The 19,823-nt window shown below is 41.1% G+C and overlaps 1 protein-coding gene across 2 annotated transcripts; it reads right to left on the reverse strand.

Moving 5' to 3' along the window:
* Positions 1–703: 703 nt before the first annotated feature.
* Positions 704–14,812, reverse strand: vps37c (VPS37C subunit of ESCRT-I). Of its 2 annotated transcripts, none has more exons than XM_030050756.1 (5): positions 14,682–14,812; positions 13,503–13,612; positions 9,104–9,275; positions 4,757–4,839; positions 704–4,367 (listed from the first exon to the last, which is right to left on the reverse strand). In XM_030050756.1, the coding sequence occupies exons 1-5, from the start codon at positions 14,710–14,712 to the stop codon at positions 3,660–3,662; spliced, it is 1,104 nt and encodes a 367-aa protein (XP_029906616.1). In that variant the 5' UTR covers positions 14,713–14,812; the 3' UTR covers positions 704–3,659. The 2 variants fall into 2 exon arrangements, with proteins under 2 accessions (XP_029906616.1, XP_029906624.1); XM_030050764.1 differs by lacking the exon at positions 14,682–14,812 and adding an exon at positions 14,077–14,577.
* Positions 14,813–19,823: the final 5,011 nt, after the last annotated feature.

The raw sequence follows: 19,823 nt of genomic DNA on the forward strand, positions 1-19,823 counted from the left end.
AAATTATACACACACACATATATACATATATATATGTATATATATGTAGAGAGAGAAAGAGAGAGATAGACAGATAGACAGATAGATACACACACATATATACATACATTTATCTTTATAAGCCAAAGTAGCAATTTTTTTTTTTTTTTATGATTTTTGACAGACGTCAAGCTAATTTTGTTCTGAAACATGTTGAAATAAAAGACCGCCTGTGGTCTGATTTTCAGGATTCAGAATTCAAAATGTCAAGGTAACCATTTAAAGTGATATTTCACTTTGGTGGAGCACTCTAGAGGAGTAGGTCAATAGCAGGGGCTACTGTGGAGATTCCCTGTCTGCAGCAATATTCCCCTTTATTGCCCCAGCTCTCAATAAAAAAAACTGAAACTGGGACATACAATCAAATTATTCATGAATCTAATTTTCTTTGTCTGTAAATGTGGTAGAAATATGATCTGTGGACAACGGTTTCGAAATGAATACAGTACTGAATACTGCAGGACCCCCAAATGGCCAAATTTGCTGGCTGACTATTTAAGAGCTTATATAGATGTGCACAGTAAAATGAAAATGTTCAAAGTGTATATAATTTTAAGATTATATCTTCTTTGAACAAAATTTAATCAAGTGAATGGCCCTTCATCAATGATCTCAATTACAATTTCAGTCAGATCGTGAAGTGATTCAACTGACACAGAATTGATCGCCAACTGTAATATTTTCACTTTCTTCAACTATACAAACCACATGTTTTCTCACTGATAGTGTGAACTTAGAGAAATAAAATTATTTTCATCTGGTAATCATTGTCAAGCATCAGTTCATGTTCAACGAGCAAATGTGGAGAGAGAGAGAGAGAGAGAGAGAAAGTGAAGGAGGGCAAGAGGGAGGCAGAGTCAGGGAAAGTAAGAGGAGGTAATGGGGTTTTAAGGGAAAAGAAGAGTCAGAGAGACGCAGGACAGAGGAGTGTTGGTGGGGAGAAAACAAACAAGTCGAGGGGGAGCAAAGTCATGCTTGGTTCTGTTTTGACTCAAATCGGCCTTTGAAAGATAAGCGACTCCAACAAGTATCATTATCTCAAGTCAGGATGTTGCTCTGTGACTACAGCATGCTTAACACTCCCTCATTCCCCTCTAGTCAATCTCCATTTCGGGGCCGTCATCTCTCAATGCATTTTCTAGACTCAGATGTCCTTAGAAAATCTGCTTGGCAAGGGTCAGAATGCATTTCCATTTTTTAAATTTTAATAAGAGTACCTGTTTTAATAAAACACCAACGACAAGTCACTACAGCTCTCCACAGTTTAGTCCTTCTGAAATTAGTTTAGGCAGTTTCAGGATGACAACTCCTCTACGGATGGGTTCACAGCAAGTGCGGTTTAATCAAACTCTAAAAAGCTTGCTTCTTTACTGTTCGTTTGAGCAGAAAGGATCATGTTATTTGAACCTTGATCGCCACCAAATAACTGCACTGGGACACCTGAACATGCGGGTCTCAGTTCATTTCCAAGAGACCGGTTAGTGCAGTTCTTTAAGATTGATAATGTAATGTGAACCAGTGACCTGAACCAGAGTTCAAAAATAGTAGGAAGAATCATGTGGACGTCTGATAGCTTCCAGTTTCTTGTACTGGGCCACCCTAAGCACACCAAAATAAGCTGACAGCAAAAAGCAGTCTGGACTGGTTTTGATATCCAGCTGTTCTTCACTGATATGAACATCAAGATAAGGGCAATTACAGAAAAAAAAAACCCAGGCCAATGATGCTTGGCTTTAATGACAGAGACTGGGATCAGATTCATTGTGATGAACTTGACCAAAACTCAGTCCACTGCAAAACTGTACAACAAAGAAAACTTTTCCGCCATGGCTCATACCAGAGAAAGGAAACTCCAGGTGCAATTGCACCCCTAGTGATCATAACACCGCAGAATAAGGGTTGTGCCACACACAACCTAACCAATGGCAGAGGAAACAATACTCTACGGTTTCATGAACTAGAGCCTGGATAAAGAAGTGGGTAATGGCATTTACTTTGGTGAGCGGCCACCCACACAGAAAGAGAAGCACTAGGTGTAGATTCACCTGGATGACAGACTGAGAAAATAAAACCAATGAAAGCCACACTTTGAGCTCCTGGATGACCCGTGTATGACTGTGACTGAGTTTGAACCACAGCACCAGAGTTTAATGTAACTGAATGTTTGCTCAGGAGACCAGATCATTGCTCTTTAAAAAGTCAAAAAATGAGCTACCTTTGTAAACCTAACGTAGGGGTGCACTGCGGAAGATACATCAAAGCTGAACATAAGTGTTGCATACACAGTAGAGCTCTTAAATGACTTCACTGTGCAGTAGCTGTGCTGTGCTTAGCGTGACATGTGAGCTGATGAGAATCATTTACCGCTGTCAGTCGGTGCTGAGTGCAATAGACACACAACTTCTGTGCAAAACTGTGGACAGCTGTGCTGGCCCAAGACTGAGAACCGATTTGAGCTACATGATCGTAAACTGCAGTGCCAATGGTGTTAAAGAGGTGGACAGCACATACAGCAAGGCAAACACAGCTGCTGACACGCAACACTGCCCAGAAGTTAGTGAGCTGCAGCAAATGTTTTTTCCTGCACCATTAAAACGGAAGAAAACCAAGCAACCACTGGTATTACTGTCACGTTTCTTTGGTTATAGAAAATAAATGGTGACTGACTTGACTTACTGGTGATGGTGTTTTCTTTTAAATCCACTGGCCACAATGGATTGTGTGTTTAATGTTTACTCAACGTATAAATCAAGCCATCGCAGTTAAAACCCAACAGAATTTGACATCCATGAAAACTTCCATCTCCAAAGATATTTTGACAGCCACCCATGACTTTTCAAATTTACAAAACAGCTTTTGAATGAGTTTCATGCTCACCTGGGCCATGAAACTTGCTGAAGACATAACGACAATTGTAAACCTTCAATTAAAGTTAAGAAAAAAAAAAAACCATGCCAAATATTGGTGTTGTAGGAGAGTGGCTGTGCCTGTGCTCATGAACAACAATGTGAATCACACAGATTCTTGTCAGGACAGGTACTGGACAGTGCTGTAGTGTGAAAAGGATTTTTTTTTTTTTTTTTTTTCAATCTTGTCATAAGGGGGAGTGCACTTGTGTGTTATAAGGACTTTCTGATTGCCTAATAGCATCACACACACACTAGAGATGGAAGGAAAGGAAGTGGGGAGTGGCAGAAGGAGGAAGAGAAGTGAACATATGAGGGGTCAAACACAGGGTTGAGTGTTTTATTACTCAAACACAACGCAACAACCTGAGACTAGTGTGTGTGTGTGGAGGGGGGGGGGGGGGTTGACAGACAATGATGGAGAGAGAGAAAGAGGGAGAGCGCTTGCAGGGATCAACAGAGGTTGACGTTGAGAGAAACAGAGAGAAATAGTGCAACAAAGAGATAAGTAAAGCAAGAGACTCTCTGGAATCAGACAAACTGGGGGCAGGGCGGAAAGAAAGGGAGAGCGGGGCTGCACACAGAGCAGAGGGCGAAAAGACGAGCGGGAGAAGGAAGGGGGTCAATGGAGGGAACGAAGGAGGAAGTAAAGGTGAGACAGACAAAGAGAAGAGGGGATTGAGAAAATTTGAAGATCGAGGAGCAGTAGTGCTTTCAGGAATATGGCTGTGGTACTCCATATCCTGGTCTGTAGATGGGCCTCCCCGTTGGCGACTGGGCCGGATAGCTGTAGCCACCGTAGGTGTAGGAGGCCGGGTAGGGTGCCAGACCGCCCTGGGGGTGGCTGGGTGTATACTGGCCAAACGCTGAGCCTGGGTGTGAGGTGGGGAAGGAGGGCTGGGTCGGGTATGGGCAGGCGGTTGAAGCCGGAGGCCCGAAAGCAGGCCTGGGCCCGGAGTAGCCTGCTGCTGGGGTGAAAGGTGAGCCGGGGCTGGGGTAAGGAGGGAACTGGGATGGAGGGTTGGTTGGGCCGGAGCTTGCTGCTGCGGCGGATGGGGGGGGGTTGGGAGGGGAGACGGGGTAGGGGGTGTAAGGTAGGCCGGAGGAGCCTCCTGTGGATGAGGAGGCGGGCTGGGAGGCATTCTGGTAGCTGGCAGACTGATTCGGAGGTTTGGAGCTCGACTGTGCCTGATGGTGGGTGTTTGTCGTCGTCGTCGTGGTCTGCTGGCTCCATGGTGATGGCGTGGCGGTGGCCTGATCTTGGCCGGCGCACTCGTCCGCACTCTCGCTCCTCTGCCGCAGGATCTCCTGGAGTTTCTCTATCCGTACACGTCTTTTGTGAGCAAGCGAGCGCAGCGAGAGGAAGCGCTCAAGGAAGGAGTCCAGAGGCAATGAGCCCTCCAGGAACTCATCAGCTAAAGCCTGAAGACCGAGACACAGGTAACAGTGACATTATCTTTAAGTATTAGGCACTACATACAGCTGGGCAATTTATATCTATGTTGTGATATAAGACTACCTATTGTCTTGGATTTTAGATATCATCATATGGCATAAATGTTGTCTCTTCCTGGTTGAAATACTGAATTACAGTAAAGGGATACAACTTTCAGAATTTATTACACTGTTGTAGCTGTTCTGTTATTTGCCTCTCCGTGCCTAGTCATCATATCAACATTACGACTGGTTATGAAAAATCTGTTAATATTTTGTAATCATGATATTTGATTTTGTCTGCTGTAACAATGTCCCTACAATTATACATAAGCATACATAGCACAGTGTGTATGCAGGTGTGTGCCTGCTCTGACCTCTGACTCTGCCTCTGTGTTGGCGCCCTCTGTCTGTAGTCTGGAGAACAAAGCCTCTGGAGACACCTGACCCACCATCCCATCTGAGGAAGGGCAGAAACAGAGAAAGTGAGGGAAGGGAAGACAAAAAACAGGAACAGATGAAAGAGAAGACACCATCAGTATGAACACCTCAAAGTCATACCAACCCTTCAGGCTCGGCCCTTTGTTGTCTTTTTTGAAGGATGGGATTAAAACTTTGTCTGGCATTGCTGAGGATCCTACAGCACAACCTGACTGATAGCACTAGAACTCATTGTTCTCACTCTCTCACTATGCTATCACTCTCTCCTCTTACAGGTACACAGCACATGGACCCCCACCTCTATGGGGGGGTCATAACAAGGCATTAAGGGAAATACAGGAAATCACCATCAGACATAGACAAGGCAGATCGCAGGGAAGTGGCCACACAAAAAACCTTGCAGTATGCATTGAGAAGCAGAGACTGATCATGTAAGAGTATTTTTTTTTCCTTTACAGAGATGGTATTCTTGAATACGATCTTCATCATACACCAAGATTTCAGAGTTCCTAATAACTCAATATTATAATAACACTTGCCCTTGTAAAGTAATAATACTGTCTGGACCCTGGTAAGGCCAACCAGCTGTGCAGCAAAGTGAAAATATCCTGCTTGTTGGAACTGAAAGAGCTACAGTTCTGACTAGTGCTGCAATAACATGTTTGCTAATTTTTGCTAATGAGCTGATGTGAAGTTCACAACTGACTCCATCGCTAGCTAAAGCTCCATAATAGAGGTCAAGTTCAATCAACCAACAAACCTGACTCTGCTTGGAAAGGACTTCAGATTCTCTCAGTTTCAAGATGTTTTCTACACCCAATAATGACAATAAAAACATTTTCTGGAAAAAGAATGCATGTTTTAGTTTACCATCCCTCTAATAAAACACCAATATTGCACCCTGACACTTAATGTGATGTTTTATGAGGCTAAAGTCTTCTGTGGTTGGATATGTTCCAACTTGTGTGTGAGTTCACTTTGTCCTCTTCCTCAGTTTCTCTCCAGTTCTCATATCTCTTATCATTGTGGCTGGACTGCATCCATGCCAGTCCGATCATTCAGATCACAATGACAGACTGACCACCAGACCAGGCCTGAAAGACCCGTGGCAGATTGAGCGAAACTCAATTTTCAAACCCCAGGGTAAGTGTATTCAGCCTCTCAGTGAGCTATATGCAGGCGGTCTTCACTCCTCCACACACACACACACACACACACACACACACACACACACACACACACACACACACACACACACACACACACACACACAAAGTAACGTCATTATCCATCAGACGTGTGTATCAGGCTTCCAACATCCTGCATCTGATTTCCCCTCCTCTCAGCAAACTGAATCATCTCGACCTTTCTCCTCCCATCCCTGCCACTCCGACCACATTCATCTGATCACCCATCCATCCAATGTGGTTGCTGTTGTACACGAGTGGTGTCACAATACCACAGTTCCAACTTTAAAATCAATATTAAGTATAATATCTAAATACTGAAACTAGCCTCTATGATTACCACAGCAAAAAACAAGATAAACCATCAAGCAGCGTCGCAGACCAAACAGTCCCTGCATGGAAAGAGATTAGTGTTAGTGAACAAGTCATTTCTATTTGCATAAATTTGGATTTGGTATATAGTTAGAAATTAAAATCAGTAATAATCACATTACATTTCAAGCCAATGCATTAATGTCAGATTGTGTCTGATACAAATGAAAATACAAAATACAAATGAAGAACTCATGAATTCAACTAATTCATTTTTTAAGTAGACATTTCTCACAGCAGCCAGTTTGACGTGTTACAGCAGAGTAAACACAGGGATTCCTAATGATATTAATTATAGTTCTGTTCCATTTAAGCGTAGCAGAGTCTCTCCACTGAGCCAGCATGAACAACAGCAGGAGCCTGGCTCTGTTGGCCCTGAAAGGAACACAACCTGTGACACCTGTGTTTACCTGCTATTCATGTCAAAATGGCTGCTGTGAAAGAGGTATATGAGCACCATAAATTCAAATTCATGCAGTTCATATACAATCCCTGCTGGCACTAACCTCTTTAATGTTTTGCTAAGTTACTGGATTACAGAAGTTCAGCTGGACAGCTTTGTAGCGGCTTTTGCAGAGGGATTTGATGGTCATTGGGTGTCTAGCATTGTCAGCTGTGTGTGTGTTACACAGTTTCTTATTTCATGACACGCTGAACTGACTCCATTGTCATGTTTTCGGCTGTCTGACTCTATCTGGACTAAAGCTCTGTCCGTGCTAGTCTGCACATACCCGCTGGCTAGAGGTGATGCTGGCCCTGAGACTAACCTTGCTGAACACATTTGTTCAAAGTTATCATTCCAAAATTCAACAATGAATTCAGTCTGGTGTGTAAAGCTACATGAGGACTATCTAACAAGTGTGACAACTAGCCACTGCTTCCGGTCTCTCTTCATGCCTGGCAGCACTGCATAATTATTCACTCTGGCAGTGCAGGACGCCTGAAGGCAATGACATTTTTGGCAGATATCATGCTGACAATCCGGTAAACAGATTATGCCAATATTAAAAACAATATGTCCCCATACCCTTTTTTCTAATTATGACTGATTGATCCTAAGTCTTGCCCCCAAATGGAAACTAGGCAATCGTAGCTTAGTAAATGGTGCCCTCGAAGATACAGAACATCTACTCTATAGATGTGAATGAAGCATCTCTAGATGTAGAGATGTTTAAAAAATTTTTTTTTTTTAAAAACTCCGTGGTGAAACCTGCCTGTGGGCCATGCAGCAAAGACACACAGAGACTGAACTAAACCCAAACAAGACCGAGCCTGCAGAGGAAGTGTGTGGAACCTAAGCAGATCCTTCCTTTAATGGCTAAGTGGTTAGCAGGAGAGCTAATTTAGCATAGGTCGGATGATGCGGACAACTGCACTGTAAAACTAGGTGCAGATGCTTTGACCATGACATATTTAGGTTCAACAGAAAACACTGAAGATTTTGATTTATAACATGTTGCATATTTGATTGAAACTGTGGAAATGAGTGGAGAAAGAACTGTTTCAAGCTAGTTTCTGCTGGAACAGTGTGCCTTGGACATGGTGGAGCCGCCTGCTTGAAGGTCGTCAAGTGAAAAGCAGAGGTCAAATTGCAGGCAGAAGTTTCCTGCAGATGCTACCCTGACATGGGTGAACTGAACAGAGGATGCTAAAATACATATATATAACATGTATACGTTTGTTTAAAACTGCAGGAACAAACATATCGAGTAGCCTCTCTCCACAGCTGAGCACATAAGCCTCATCCGACCTAGAAACAGTAACTAAGGGGGGCGGGATTTAGGAACAGCCAATTATTTCGTTAAAGTACGCAAGGTTACTCCAGGCAGAGGTTTCCTGCAGATGCTACCTGCTGGATCTACAGTACCATGTGGACTCATAACACCCCAGTAACTATACAACCGAACACTCAACCAAAGTTCAATTTTGCTTTAGCAGTGCCTTTATGTTTGCATCTACAGTTTTAAACATTTTTACGCAAATGTTTTCAAATAGAAATGTGGAACGGAAATAGCAAATTATGATGCACTTTCCTCAGTGTATATTTCATGCTGAGGACATCACTGTTGTTAACTAGCAATAGCTAGTAATGGAAAAAAAATGATGGCAACATTTTTGTGTAAAATCTTAGTCAACCACATACCTGTCAATGCTCCCACACCCACCGCCCTACTTTTTGTTTTTTACCCTTTTTCCTGCCCCCTGCCCTTTTGCCATTTCTCACATTAATCCCCTGTTTTCTGACAAACATATCCAATCCAGCAGGTATTTTGTGTGAAATTTCTCTAACCAGATAACACAGACAGTCTAATCTACTTCATACATTAGGCTCAATTTTTCTCATGCTACCTGGAAACCCACATTGAATGTCATCTTCAAAAATGTTGAACTGGCTGGTCCACACCAAAAATGCATGTGATTTTTATTCATATTTCCGTTTTTTGTACATTTTTATGTACGTGCTCCTGCTTTGATACAAAGTAAAGATGTGAACACAGATCCCATGTTTAAGTGTCCATCACTGGCTTGTACTTTAGAACACTGCCACATCCCACACTGAAGAACGTCAATTTTTTTGCACTACATCAAAATTTTGCTAAACGGTTGTTCAACAGTTGGTTTGGAAATGTGGCTTACATGAGCATCTAGTTGGAAATATCTCCACACCTCCATACATCACTCCACTGAGTCACCCTTCCCATGTTTTTCATCCCTCCCTCCTACCTCTGATGGCACAGTGTTGTCTGTAGGCGTCTCTGACAGCCTCCAGTTGGGAGTATCTCTCCACCAGGACCTCCTTCTGTGCCTCCAGACGAGGCTTCATGTCCAGGTTTTGCTCAGCCAGGCTGCGATTTGACGCCAAAGCCATCTCTCTCTCCAGCTGGATGTTCTGGATCTGAACACACATAGACGTGTGAGACAATAATTTTAAGCATTTTGTTGATGCTGTCATACTGAGTGACGTAACAGTGAGCACAACAGTAGATACAGTCTCTCATAGTCTACCCTGATCACCAAAATTACATGCAATCAAAAACAAGGCCAGTAAAGGTCAATAGCGCTCTTGCAATATTCTTGCACCAATAAAACAATCAATTGAACTGAGTGCTAGAAAACAAATTGAACAAGTGAAAATAGAGGGAGTGGGGTACCTTTTGAAATGGATGGGACCTAAATCATAAATCATGAGGAAATGAGAAACCGCAAACTAGAAACAAAGAGCCAGGACGAGGGACTATACGGTGACAGTAATCTGTGTAATCTTTTGTTTTACCCCAGATAGATGGATAGATCATACTATGAATGAGCAAACAACAGGTGATCGAGGTGGTTCAGGAACAAGCTGTCCAACTGTTAAGCAGGTTTGATGAAAAAAGACACTGTTTGTCACACATAAACCCTGCTCTGTATCAGTCTTAGCAGCTATCTACACTGGATTAGCATTTCTGCATCACAGACAGCACAACAAGACGCAGCCCGTCCTCTTATTGATTGTGTTATATCCTGTTTCACTGCAAAATGCAAAACTCTTTTTCAATCCAATATGCAGATGTGACTGAGCCTTAAGGAAATCTCTCATTACATGGTCAAACGTTAACACATTTACTAACTTTAATTTTTTATAAAATTTAGATGATTTAAGACTTCTCCAGAGTTTTTAAGGACACACATATGTTAGGTCACACATTGTCATTTTGGCATCTGTTTGGAAGTGAGTGGAGAGAGAGAAATACAGTACTGTTGATTAGCAGCCCAGAGAAGCACAGAGCAACTATAATGAGGATATTTCACCACCATGTGGACTCATAACGCCCAGGTAATTAAACGACCCAACACTCTACCAAAATTCAGTTTTGCTTTAAATATTCTTTCCTGTCAAAATGGGGAGGAATTTCATGAAATGTATGTCTAAAATTCCAATAACAGAAAAATCCATTTTCAAAAAGTTTTCAGTCAACTTGGGCAAAACTGTCTCACAGACAATATGATTTAATGCTGTATCATTTGTTCCATCTTAGTTTAGGCAACAGCAAAACATTTTGACAATATTTTCTTTCCAAAATATCTCTATTTTTGTCATAGAACTAATTATACTGGGACCCTTGAATACATCTTCATGGGGTTTTGTTAGAAAAATGTGCTGCTTAACTTATACTAAGTAAGAAAGAGCAGAGTGTCAGTGCACAATGTTCGAACATAGCATTCTCATGTATCTTCTTGTTGTTCATGTTCGCTCACATAACGCAACTGTAGCATCTTGCACCGTAGCATCTTGCACTGCACCTTATCTTATTTCCCTCCTAGGTGAGTCTCCATAGCAACAATGACGTGTATGGCTGGACAACAATCATGCACATAAAGACTCACATGCTCAACTTTTTCTTCAGATAACTCTGTATTATTGTACTGACTTGTCTCTTTGCTACAAGAAAAATAAACGCAACTGCTTTGACTTCGGTGACTCCGTGTTCATTTTAGAACTTTCCCAACAGGCTTTCAGGGTGAGGAAGACACTGTGGAATACATGTGTCACTTTGGGATGGCATCTGATCTTTAAATTATATATACCATATAATTAGTTTTTAAAAAAGGTACAAAAACTGTGTAACTATAAAAATAAACTATTTTGCATTACAAATATTAAACACTGGGGAGAGGTGAGACAGTAAGATCCCAGCAGAAACCTCATCAAATCACAAATCATATCATTTGTATGAGGGGGAAAACATCTTTCTTTGGTATTTCAAGTTTATTTATTTATTTATTTGTTTATTTGTTTAAGTGAACTCTTCCTTTAATCAAATGAAAACAATTGCCCCCAAAATAAACACTGAACACTATTGCCTGTCTCTGATTGTCTCTAAATGCAACAGAGCCATAACTTCATCTGAGGAAGGTCAGAAAAAACAAAAGATTTTAAAGCTGATATGTAAATATCAAAGACAAACTGTTGACATGGGGATGTAACAATATCAGAATTTTGCTAGTTGGCGTCAGTACCAGAAAAATCCATGATTCTCGATACCATTTCTGATACAACAGATAAAACACTATCCCACACACTTCACTATGAGTTTGTGTAATATAGTAATTACAAACAATGAATGTGGTTGGCTAGGTTAAATGCGTTTCCACCCTTTGCCTGGAAAATGCTGCATATTGCAACATACAGTACTGCAAATATATAATACTCCCATTAACAGCACCAATTTTACAATATAACTTTTACAACACAATCATCAAAGAGGAGAAAATGATTTGGCTTTAGAGTTAGTGTGAGGCATACTGTTGCCGAAATCTGTTGTAGCTGAGCTCAGTTTAGATTAGTAGTAGTGAGTGGAGTCGTGAGAATTTCCGCTCCTCGCTCACAGAGCTGTCAGTCCTCTCTGCTCACGGCCGTTCACAGCCGCTCAACACAGATTTCAACCCGCTCCACTCTAACTGCTCACCACTTGCTCCAAAAAAAAGGGGAAAAAAAGCTGTATTTTATTATTTTGGCTTAGACATCAGTCTGGCATCATCAGATTAATTTGCATATAAAACATGAGCTCGTCTGGTTTCCTTCCAGGCGACTGAAGGGACGGAGCGTTATTTGGAATGAGGGCTCATTGGAGGATTTTACATGCTGCAAAATCTCTCTCCTGACCAAAATATAGTTTTTCTTGACCCTCAGCAAGTGATTGTAAAAAAACGACTGACCCTCTCAGACCAAACATTACACTATTTTCACTGATGAAAAAAATGTGCTGTCTGTAATCAATAAAGTATTTTTGTTCACTTTGGTCTCTTTTCTTTAATCGGTTTAATTAACTGTGGATACATTTTACAATTGCACTACACCGAACAGCAGCCCTGCCAATAATCTCAATAAACTCAACTTTCATGTGTTATTGCCTTATTATTAGATCTCAATCATGCAGAGGCTATTTGACTGTTTGATGCACAGACTGCAGTGATATCCACAAGCACCACTCCGTGCATCAGGTCATGAAAATTAACATTCTGATGAATAGTAGGTGGATTGCGGGTGGGTAAAAAAAGATCTTTTTTTTACTTTATCAAATACTTGCAGTGATCCTCCTGCAGCAGAAACAGTAACTGTTTCAAAGCAGATTATGCAAATATTATTTAAAATAGTCTCCAAAAAAAATCTCCATAACTATTTATTTTTCGTGCAATTACAATTACTTATAATTAAATAAGGTTGTCTTTTCCTGGTGTAAGGTTACTGTGCAAACATTTCTTACAGCCGCAACCTGCCGGATCTACTTTCCAATTCAATTAGCAAAACAACAAGATGGGACTATGTTATGCTGGCATAATCCACTTTTTTTTAACTGTGCTATAGAAGTGAATGGAAATATACAAACCCAGTGTTCTGAATTAGCAGCCCACTGGTGCAGAGAGCAACTAATGAGAAGATTTAACCATCATGTGGACTCGTATAACACCCAGGGGACTATACAATGCAACATTGTGCCAAAGTTCAATTCTGCTTTAAGATCTAAATATCAGGTATTTAAATTCCTTTTTATAGGCCCTTTCATTTCCTTATCAACCAAAACTGGTTTTGTCAGCTTGGCTCAACACAGAAGCTGTGTGGTTAGTTTTTAGAAGAAGCAGGCTTAACAGAGAATCCATATTAGTGGGTGTCTTAGATGAGAGGAAGGGTTTTATATGTACACACACACACACACACACACTTAAAAATTTTAGCTGCAAAATACAATCAAGGTTTTGTCCTGTTTGGCTAATAAAAAGCACTGCTTTGCGTCAAGGCATCTCCGAGGTTACAGAGATAGAGAGAGCATTATTCATTAACCATCCTTATTTTTCCAGACAGTATGGGGCAAACCAGACCCTTTCAGGTCACCAACTTGCCTCTGGAACTGTTAATGTAGTGTTGCACAATGTGACGGTTTAGGCTGGCCCATGATATGTTATTTCATCCACACAGAAAGGCTGAATAATTCTTTGTGAGAGGTGGCAAGCCTGCTGAGGAAATAAACACCGCTGCCTCTCCAAAAGCCAGGAAACTATGTCAACACCTCCTTTTTTTGGAGAAAAAAAAAAAAAAAGGAAAGCAGTGGGTGTACAATGGAAACTAAAGCATACATTTTACCTCATCAGACTCTAGAGCCATGGACTCCACCCTCTCCGTGTTGTCCAGGAGCTCCTGCAGCTCTGATTGGCTCAGGTCCTGGAGCTTCTCCATTTGATTTGCCAGGATGGCTGTCCATCATTTCGGGAACCAGGAAATGGAAGTTAAAAACATTGTTCGGAGAAAGAAAAGTGAATCTATTACCTTGGGAACGCACAGAGGCCTAAACTTGATCACTGTATTCACCTGCCACCCGACCTTGAGTGGATAATTATTAATCACCAACTTATCAAGCATTTGTTGACAACACGCTACAGCAGCCAAGTCATAACAGCTACGGCTATTCCCCTTTATAAGATAACAATCATGTAGGGTCCTGGCCTAATTTATTACTCACAAGGAGTGATAACAGTAAATGAGATTACACCATCCTGTACATGGAGCAGCTAACGTTAATAGCTAGCTAGCATCTTCAATGTATAGTATGTCACTGATCATGGTGAGTGACGGTACATCACTGAACACAACAAGTTCACGTCACGCCATATCGATAGAAATCAAACAAGACAGCGGCTAGAAGTGAGCTGGTACTTACACGGTGCTAGCAAACCAAATTCAGCCTGACAGTGACTAGTGGTGGCATCCAACACCACCTATTTATTTCCAGTGACAGGTGACGTGACACGTCCACAAGAGCCCTGGCCGGTTAAAAAAAGATTAGCTGGCAAGCCGTTTTCGACGTACTTTGACTAGCAAGTTTGCTAGCGATCCGGCTGGTCTGAAGCACGGCTGGCAGTTCCGCGTTGTGCCGATCAAATGACAACAACAATCGGTATGATCGCAATGTCAGACACTTAGCTACCGTCAACTTCGAGGGAAGCCCAGCGATTTGGCGACCAAAAACGGGCCACAAAACGACGCCGCTCGGTCCTGACGGTCGCCGTCAAACGTAGCACTGCTCCGACAACGCGTAGTTCGATACGCAGGCAATAGCAGTCTGCTGAATATATTGGAAAAAATGCAATTTCTTCGCTAAAAATAGGAAAGTTTCACTTCACACTGACAGAAACCGCCGCCATTTTAGGAATGGAATACGTTCCGCGGTTGGTGAGGGGTGTTCTGGCAAAACGTAAAATATTTTAAACAGCGCTAAACCGCTATTTTGGCCTCGTTAACGATTTTATGTTTTGTAATACTTACGTTGTGGCTGTTTTAAGTCAGTTAAATTCATTTAATTTGGCTGCTTTTGCTCCAGTGTCCCCCATTCTTGCGGGCAGTGGTGCGGCCCTGCGCTCAGCTGATCCAAGGGAAACCCCTACGTGACGGTTATGTTCCATCTAGTGCTGTCATCCTGCTCCCAAACACTGATGTCAGTGGCAAATGTCTGTCATTTATGTGTAAATCAGTGCTTTCCTCAGAAACTGGAACCCCTTACTGAAAAGACAGAGGGTACAGCTGGCTGTAGTAGGCTGGAGAAACAAAGCAGGCTCGCCCTAAAAATAGAAAATCCATGGCACATACAGTAGACATTACACAGCTGCTGATGCACCAGGATTACACTGATGGTTTGCCTGTATTTCATTAAAAGAAAAAAAAAATGCGATGAAGGCCCTTATGTGTGTGCGCCTCCTCTGATGTAAAGGGAATGATCCCTATTATTTTGATATTTTTATGTTGTCCAATTTAGCAGTAAACCTAAACTCAAATTTAGAATACTGGCAAAAAAAATAAAAAAATATTGCCCGTCATCAGCTTCACTCTGCAAATGTAAGTATTTGTATAGACTTTCATAAATCCATATTGATCGAATGCTAAAGGAAACATTTTAGAGGAGAATATCGGTGATTTTGAATGTTTGGCCTATTCACTGCAATTTACCCATATTTTGCATTGCAACAAACCATTTAGCAAATTATGAAGGGTTACTAAAGATTTCACAGCATATTATCAAAATTCTTATTTTTTTTTTTTTATGCAAATTCTTGGTTAAATCCCTCACCCATTTTTTGAAACACCCATTTTATGATGCTCTGTATCTGCGGCTGAGAAAATCTTTAACATTCATAAACCACAGAACTGGTTGTTGGCTGTGGAAAACAATCGTTCTCCCAGGGACTATTTTTTCGGCAGAGGGAATGTGTCCGAAAATTTGAAGTCTCTGAAAGTTCATTTTCATAGTGAAATGAATGGCTGGATAAAAGGGAGGAAAAATGATCTAAAATAAGACATGACATGAATGCTTTGAGAAAACATGGAACAGAAACATGAAGGTTATAAATTTTGTAGACACTACACTAAACATGCGCAATCACTGGTGTGGCCCTTTAACCTGGCTGCCTCCTCCATGTTAAAGGCAGTTGAGTATCAAGAGTTGCTTTTGTTTTATTCCAGGAGATATGTTTCAAAAAGCAAAATAAGGACTGGTCTTCTGTAATAACACATAGGAGGAGGTGAAATGATTGCTTTATATTTATCAGTTAGGCTTTACTTGTGATGCTCTCCCTGTACCTCACAGATGGACAGAGTTATCAGGATACCAAAGTGCACAGCTTGATCTTGGTCAAACTGGTTTCGGCTGCTTTTGCACCTTGTCCATGGAACAGACAGCGGCATGCTTTGAAATTTTTCCCCCCTCAGTGATTTTAAAGGGATTATATCACACAGTTTCCATGCCTTTTCGCATGATTTTATAATGAATGCGCCTGTGTATAGCTGACTTTTTAACAAAGCTGTCTTGTGCTTTTTCTTTCTTATGAATGTTTCCGCTCTCAATTCCAAATGGGAGATTCCATTCTCAGTGAGACTACCTCATTAACCCTCCTCCATTAACACATTATCTTTGGGGTCAATTGGACCCCATTCAATGTTTAATGTCCCCACTTACATGATTAACATTGTTCTTTTTCTTTTGCTTCATATTTCAAGATTTTAACTAATTTAACAGGGACAAGTGTGTAAACATGAAATTAACATGATGATATGTTTGCAATGTCCTGGACACATTTCGCATGCATCAGTATTTCTCTGAGGTCAATTTCACCCCAAGGGGATAAGGATAATCATCAAGAAAATGAAAATCAAATTGTTGCAGCTGGGGTGGAAAGGCTTCTCAAACAGCATTTAGACACTGTTATACTAAGCTCTGAAGAAACTGAACTTAATGGAGTTTTCATGGTTGTGTGACGGGATTCATTCCTGTATTTGCAGGGTCCTATGGTCCTTGTATTTATATGGCACAAAATGGGAACATGACAAAGGGTCCTATGTTTCCCAGCTCTATATAGCACATAATGGAAGCCTGCAAAAGATGCTCCCCAGCTGTGTATCCAGGGGGGTAGGATTAGGGTTAATGTGTATTAACAGAACACTGAACTGGGGAACACAGGACCCTGGGAACATAGCTACGCTCCTGTGTGACGGCTGCTCTTTGGGTGTGGTGGCCAGGCAGTTCAACTGCAGTGGAAACACTTGGAAGTCGGCTGGGCACACATCACATGGAAAAACACCACTAGAGTCTCTGACACAGGTTCACTGAATTGCAGTAGTTTACACCATCTAAAGACAAAACTTTATTTGTAATACAAATGATAATACATACATTATAATACAAAAACATACACATGAATACAAAAATAGATAGGCATATATGTTTACACACAGACAGGTGTGTATTCCCCCCAACCTAAAATGTTTTTATTAGCATATCTGATATGGGTAAATAGAGTATTGATAGATTCCTGGAGAGAAAAACCTCCTGGAAAAAGTAACTCTGAACCTTTCAGACTGCTCTGTTAAATCAGCTGCATTTTCCTCCAAGGTATTTACAAAAACCAAACAATATACTCTGAACAATCATGTTTAATGGTTACATCTTGTCAGTCTGAATATGAAAGGCTCAGGAAATCATTTGGAGAGTGATGATGTCCATGTAATTAGATGGAGAGTTTAATCTTAGATTTAATAAAGGGAGAAAAAAACAAAACAAAATGAAAAACAACAACGTGAGTAAATACTATACCACTGCCGATAGCAAGTTTCGGCCTCTGAGTGTGTGTTGTCAGTTGTTTTTGAGTGCTTTGAGGGCAGAGACAGACAGGAGGCAGTGCAGGACTATCGCACCGACATCATAGACCAGCAGCAGCACTGTAACACACGTGAAGAACTCCTGCAGGAGACAGGAAACCACATTACACACTGTCTACACTGTCATCATCTGTATCACTGTAAAACAGAATAAAACCATGACTGCTGCATGCTCAAGAAGTAGGGGTGGGGGAAAAAATGATTCACTTAAGTATTGTGATTGTTATTGTGATTCTTATTTTTATTACTGAATACTCAATTTAAAGTGAGGATGTCTTATGAAACTAGATGACCTAAGGAAACCATTGGTACCAAGCATGTCATGCAACATTGTCAGCATGGGGACTAAATCTTGCTCCAAAGTTCTGGTAAATTTTGGTGAGGGAAAAAACTGCCATTTCCAGCGGGGTCCATTGACCTCTGACCTCTGAATGAAAATGGGTTCTCTGGGCAGCCATGGCTCTCCCCTTTGCAGACATGCCCACCTTCTGCTAATCCCATGCAGTTTGGGCCACAAACCCTGCAGTCCACATATGTTCTTGTGGCCTGTTGTAAAATGGTGTGTTTGTGCAGACTGGGGCCTAAACAGTCTTGGAGCTGCATCAATTGGGTTTGACTGGAAAGCTGAAACTCTTGTGGATTCAATGAGTCACATTTGATTCATGTGTGATGATGTTGGCCCCCATAGGAGCCATTTCACTGTAGTGAGAGCATTTTTTCAAACTTGACGTTGCTATACAAAATTACCTATAGTGACCTCTAAGATAATCACAGCCTCATCAAACTAGATGATCATTCAAAAAACAAAAATAAAAATAAATCGCAATATTGAATCGCAATACTTGTAGAATCACAATACTTAAGAATTACAGTGCATATCGATTCAGCACCCAAGCATTGTGACAGTATCGAATAACTAAAGTGATAAGAAGTGAAAAGAAAAGAAAGCAAAAAGCACACAACAGTCCATCAGCTGATAGGAAAGAGAGCCCCACGGACACATGCTGACCTTGATGTATTCCTGAAGACATGAAGGCATGATCTCATAAGTGTGTCTGGGGTAGACTGGATCTGATTGAGGACATTCTTCCCTCTTCACAGAGCTGAGGGAGGTGCAGTAGAAGCAGAGGGCCAGCAGCGCCCCCAGCAGGCCAGCCATGTTACTGTAGGCACAGCCTCGAAGCTAGGGAAGCAGCACAGAGGGAGAAGTCTGGTGAAGGGAGCATATGTATCATTTTTAACCATGACTGATTTAACCATTACAGGTCGTGAGGTCACCAACACTAATATGATTCTTCATCTAGGGGTCATGCATGTGCAAAGAAAATATACTTGAACAATATTGGAGCAGATTCTGTTTTCCTACTAGAAAATGGCTGGTTGAAGCACTTTTACTTTGTGTCTACTTTTTTTTTTTTTTCATGACAAGCATCAGGACTGTAGGAGTTTCTACAGTCACTCTCAGACTGGACTCAACTGCACCCTTGCCTGGGACATTATGAACCATTTTTACTTTGACTAGTTGTTTCACTTGATGTCCTTGGATATCTCATCATTTTTGTTGCAGTTTCTGCTATTTTTCATCTTGTTTGTGTTGATTTTGATTTTGAACATCGGTAATCTAGGGGGTCCAAGGCAAAATAAGGAGTGTTTAATTTCACTATAATTTAATTCACTAGAAACTGTTAGAATGCAGAAAATGAGAGGTCATTTTAACCTTTTCTTAGTATTTCTACAATTCGTCAGAGTCAGATTCACTGGATTTGGATAAAAAAAAAAAAAACTGGGGGGGGGGGGATTAATAATTCGCAAATAAGCAAAAAAAAAGCAAAAGAAATTAAAATACAGCATTAATGCATTAATACAAATTAGTGAGCGCAGTGAACTGTGCACTACAGTCTATCAGAAGGCTGTGTGTGTTCATCAGTTATAGTTCCAACCATCTAACTTCTCCTAAAGCAACGCCCCTTTATTTAAAAAAAAAAAAAAAATCCAAATGTGTATTTCAAATCCACGTGATCCACTGTTTAAATGAGACAGCTTCTGAGTTGCTTTGTTACAAAGCTAGGCTAACAACTCTCACTGACTTCAAGTCTTTATGCTAAGCTAACAAGAAATGCTACCCATAGGAAGTGAATCACTGGATGTACAGAGGTGAAAATGGTCTCAGTCTCAGTCTGGGGAAGTGTGAAAAAGAAGATTTTGCCATTTGACATAGGAGTATTCCTTCAAAGGCAGCGCTACAAAATTTGCTTATTT

The sequence above is a fragment of the Myripristis murdjan genome, chromosome 1, assembly GCF_902150065.1.
Source record: "Myripristis murdjan chromosome 1, fMyrMur1.1, whole genome shotgun sequence".
Taxonomy (NCBI): domain Eukaryota; kingdom Metazoa; phylum Chordata; class Actinopteri; order Holocentriformes; family Holocentridae; genus Myripristis; species Myripristis murdjan.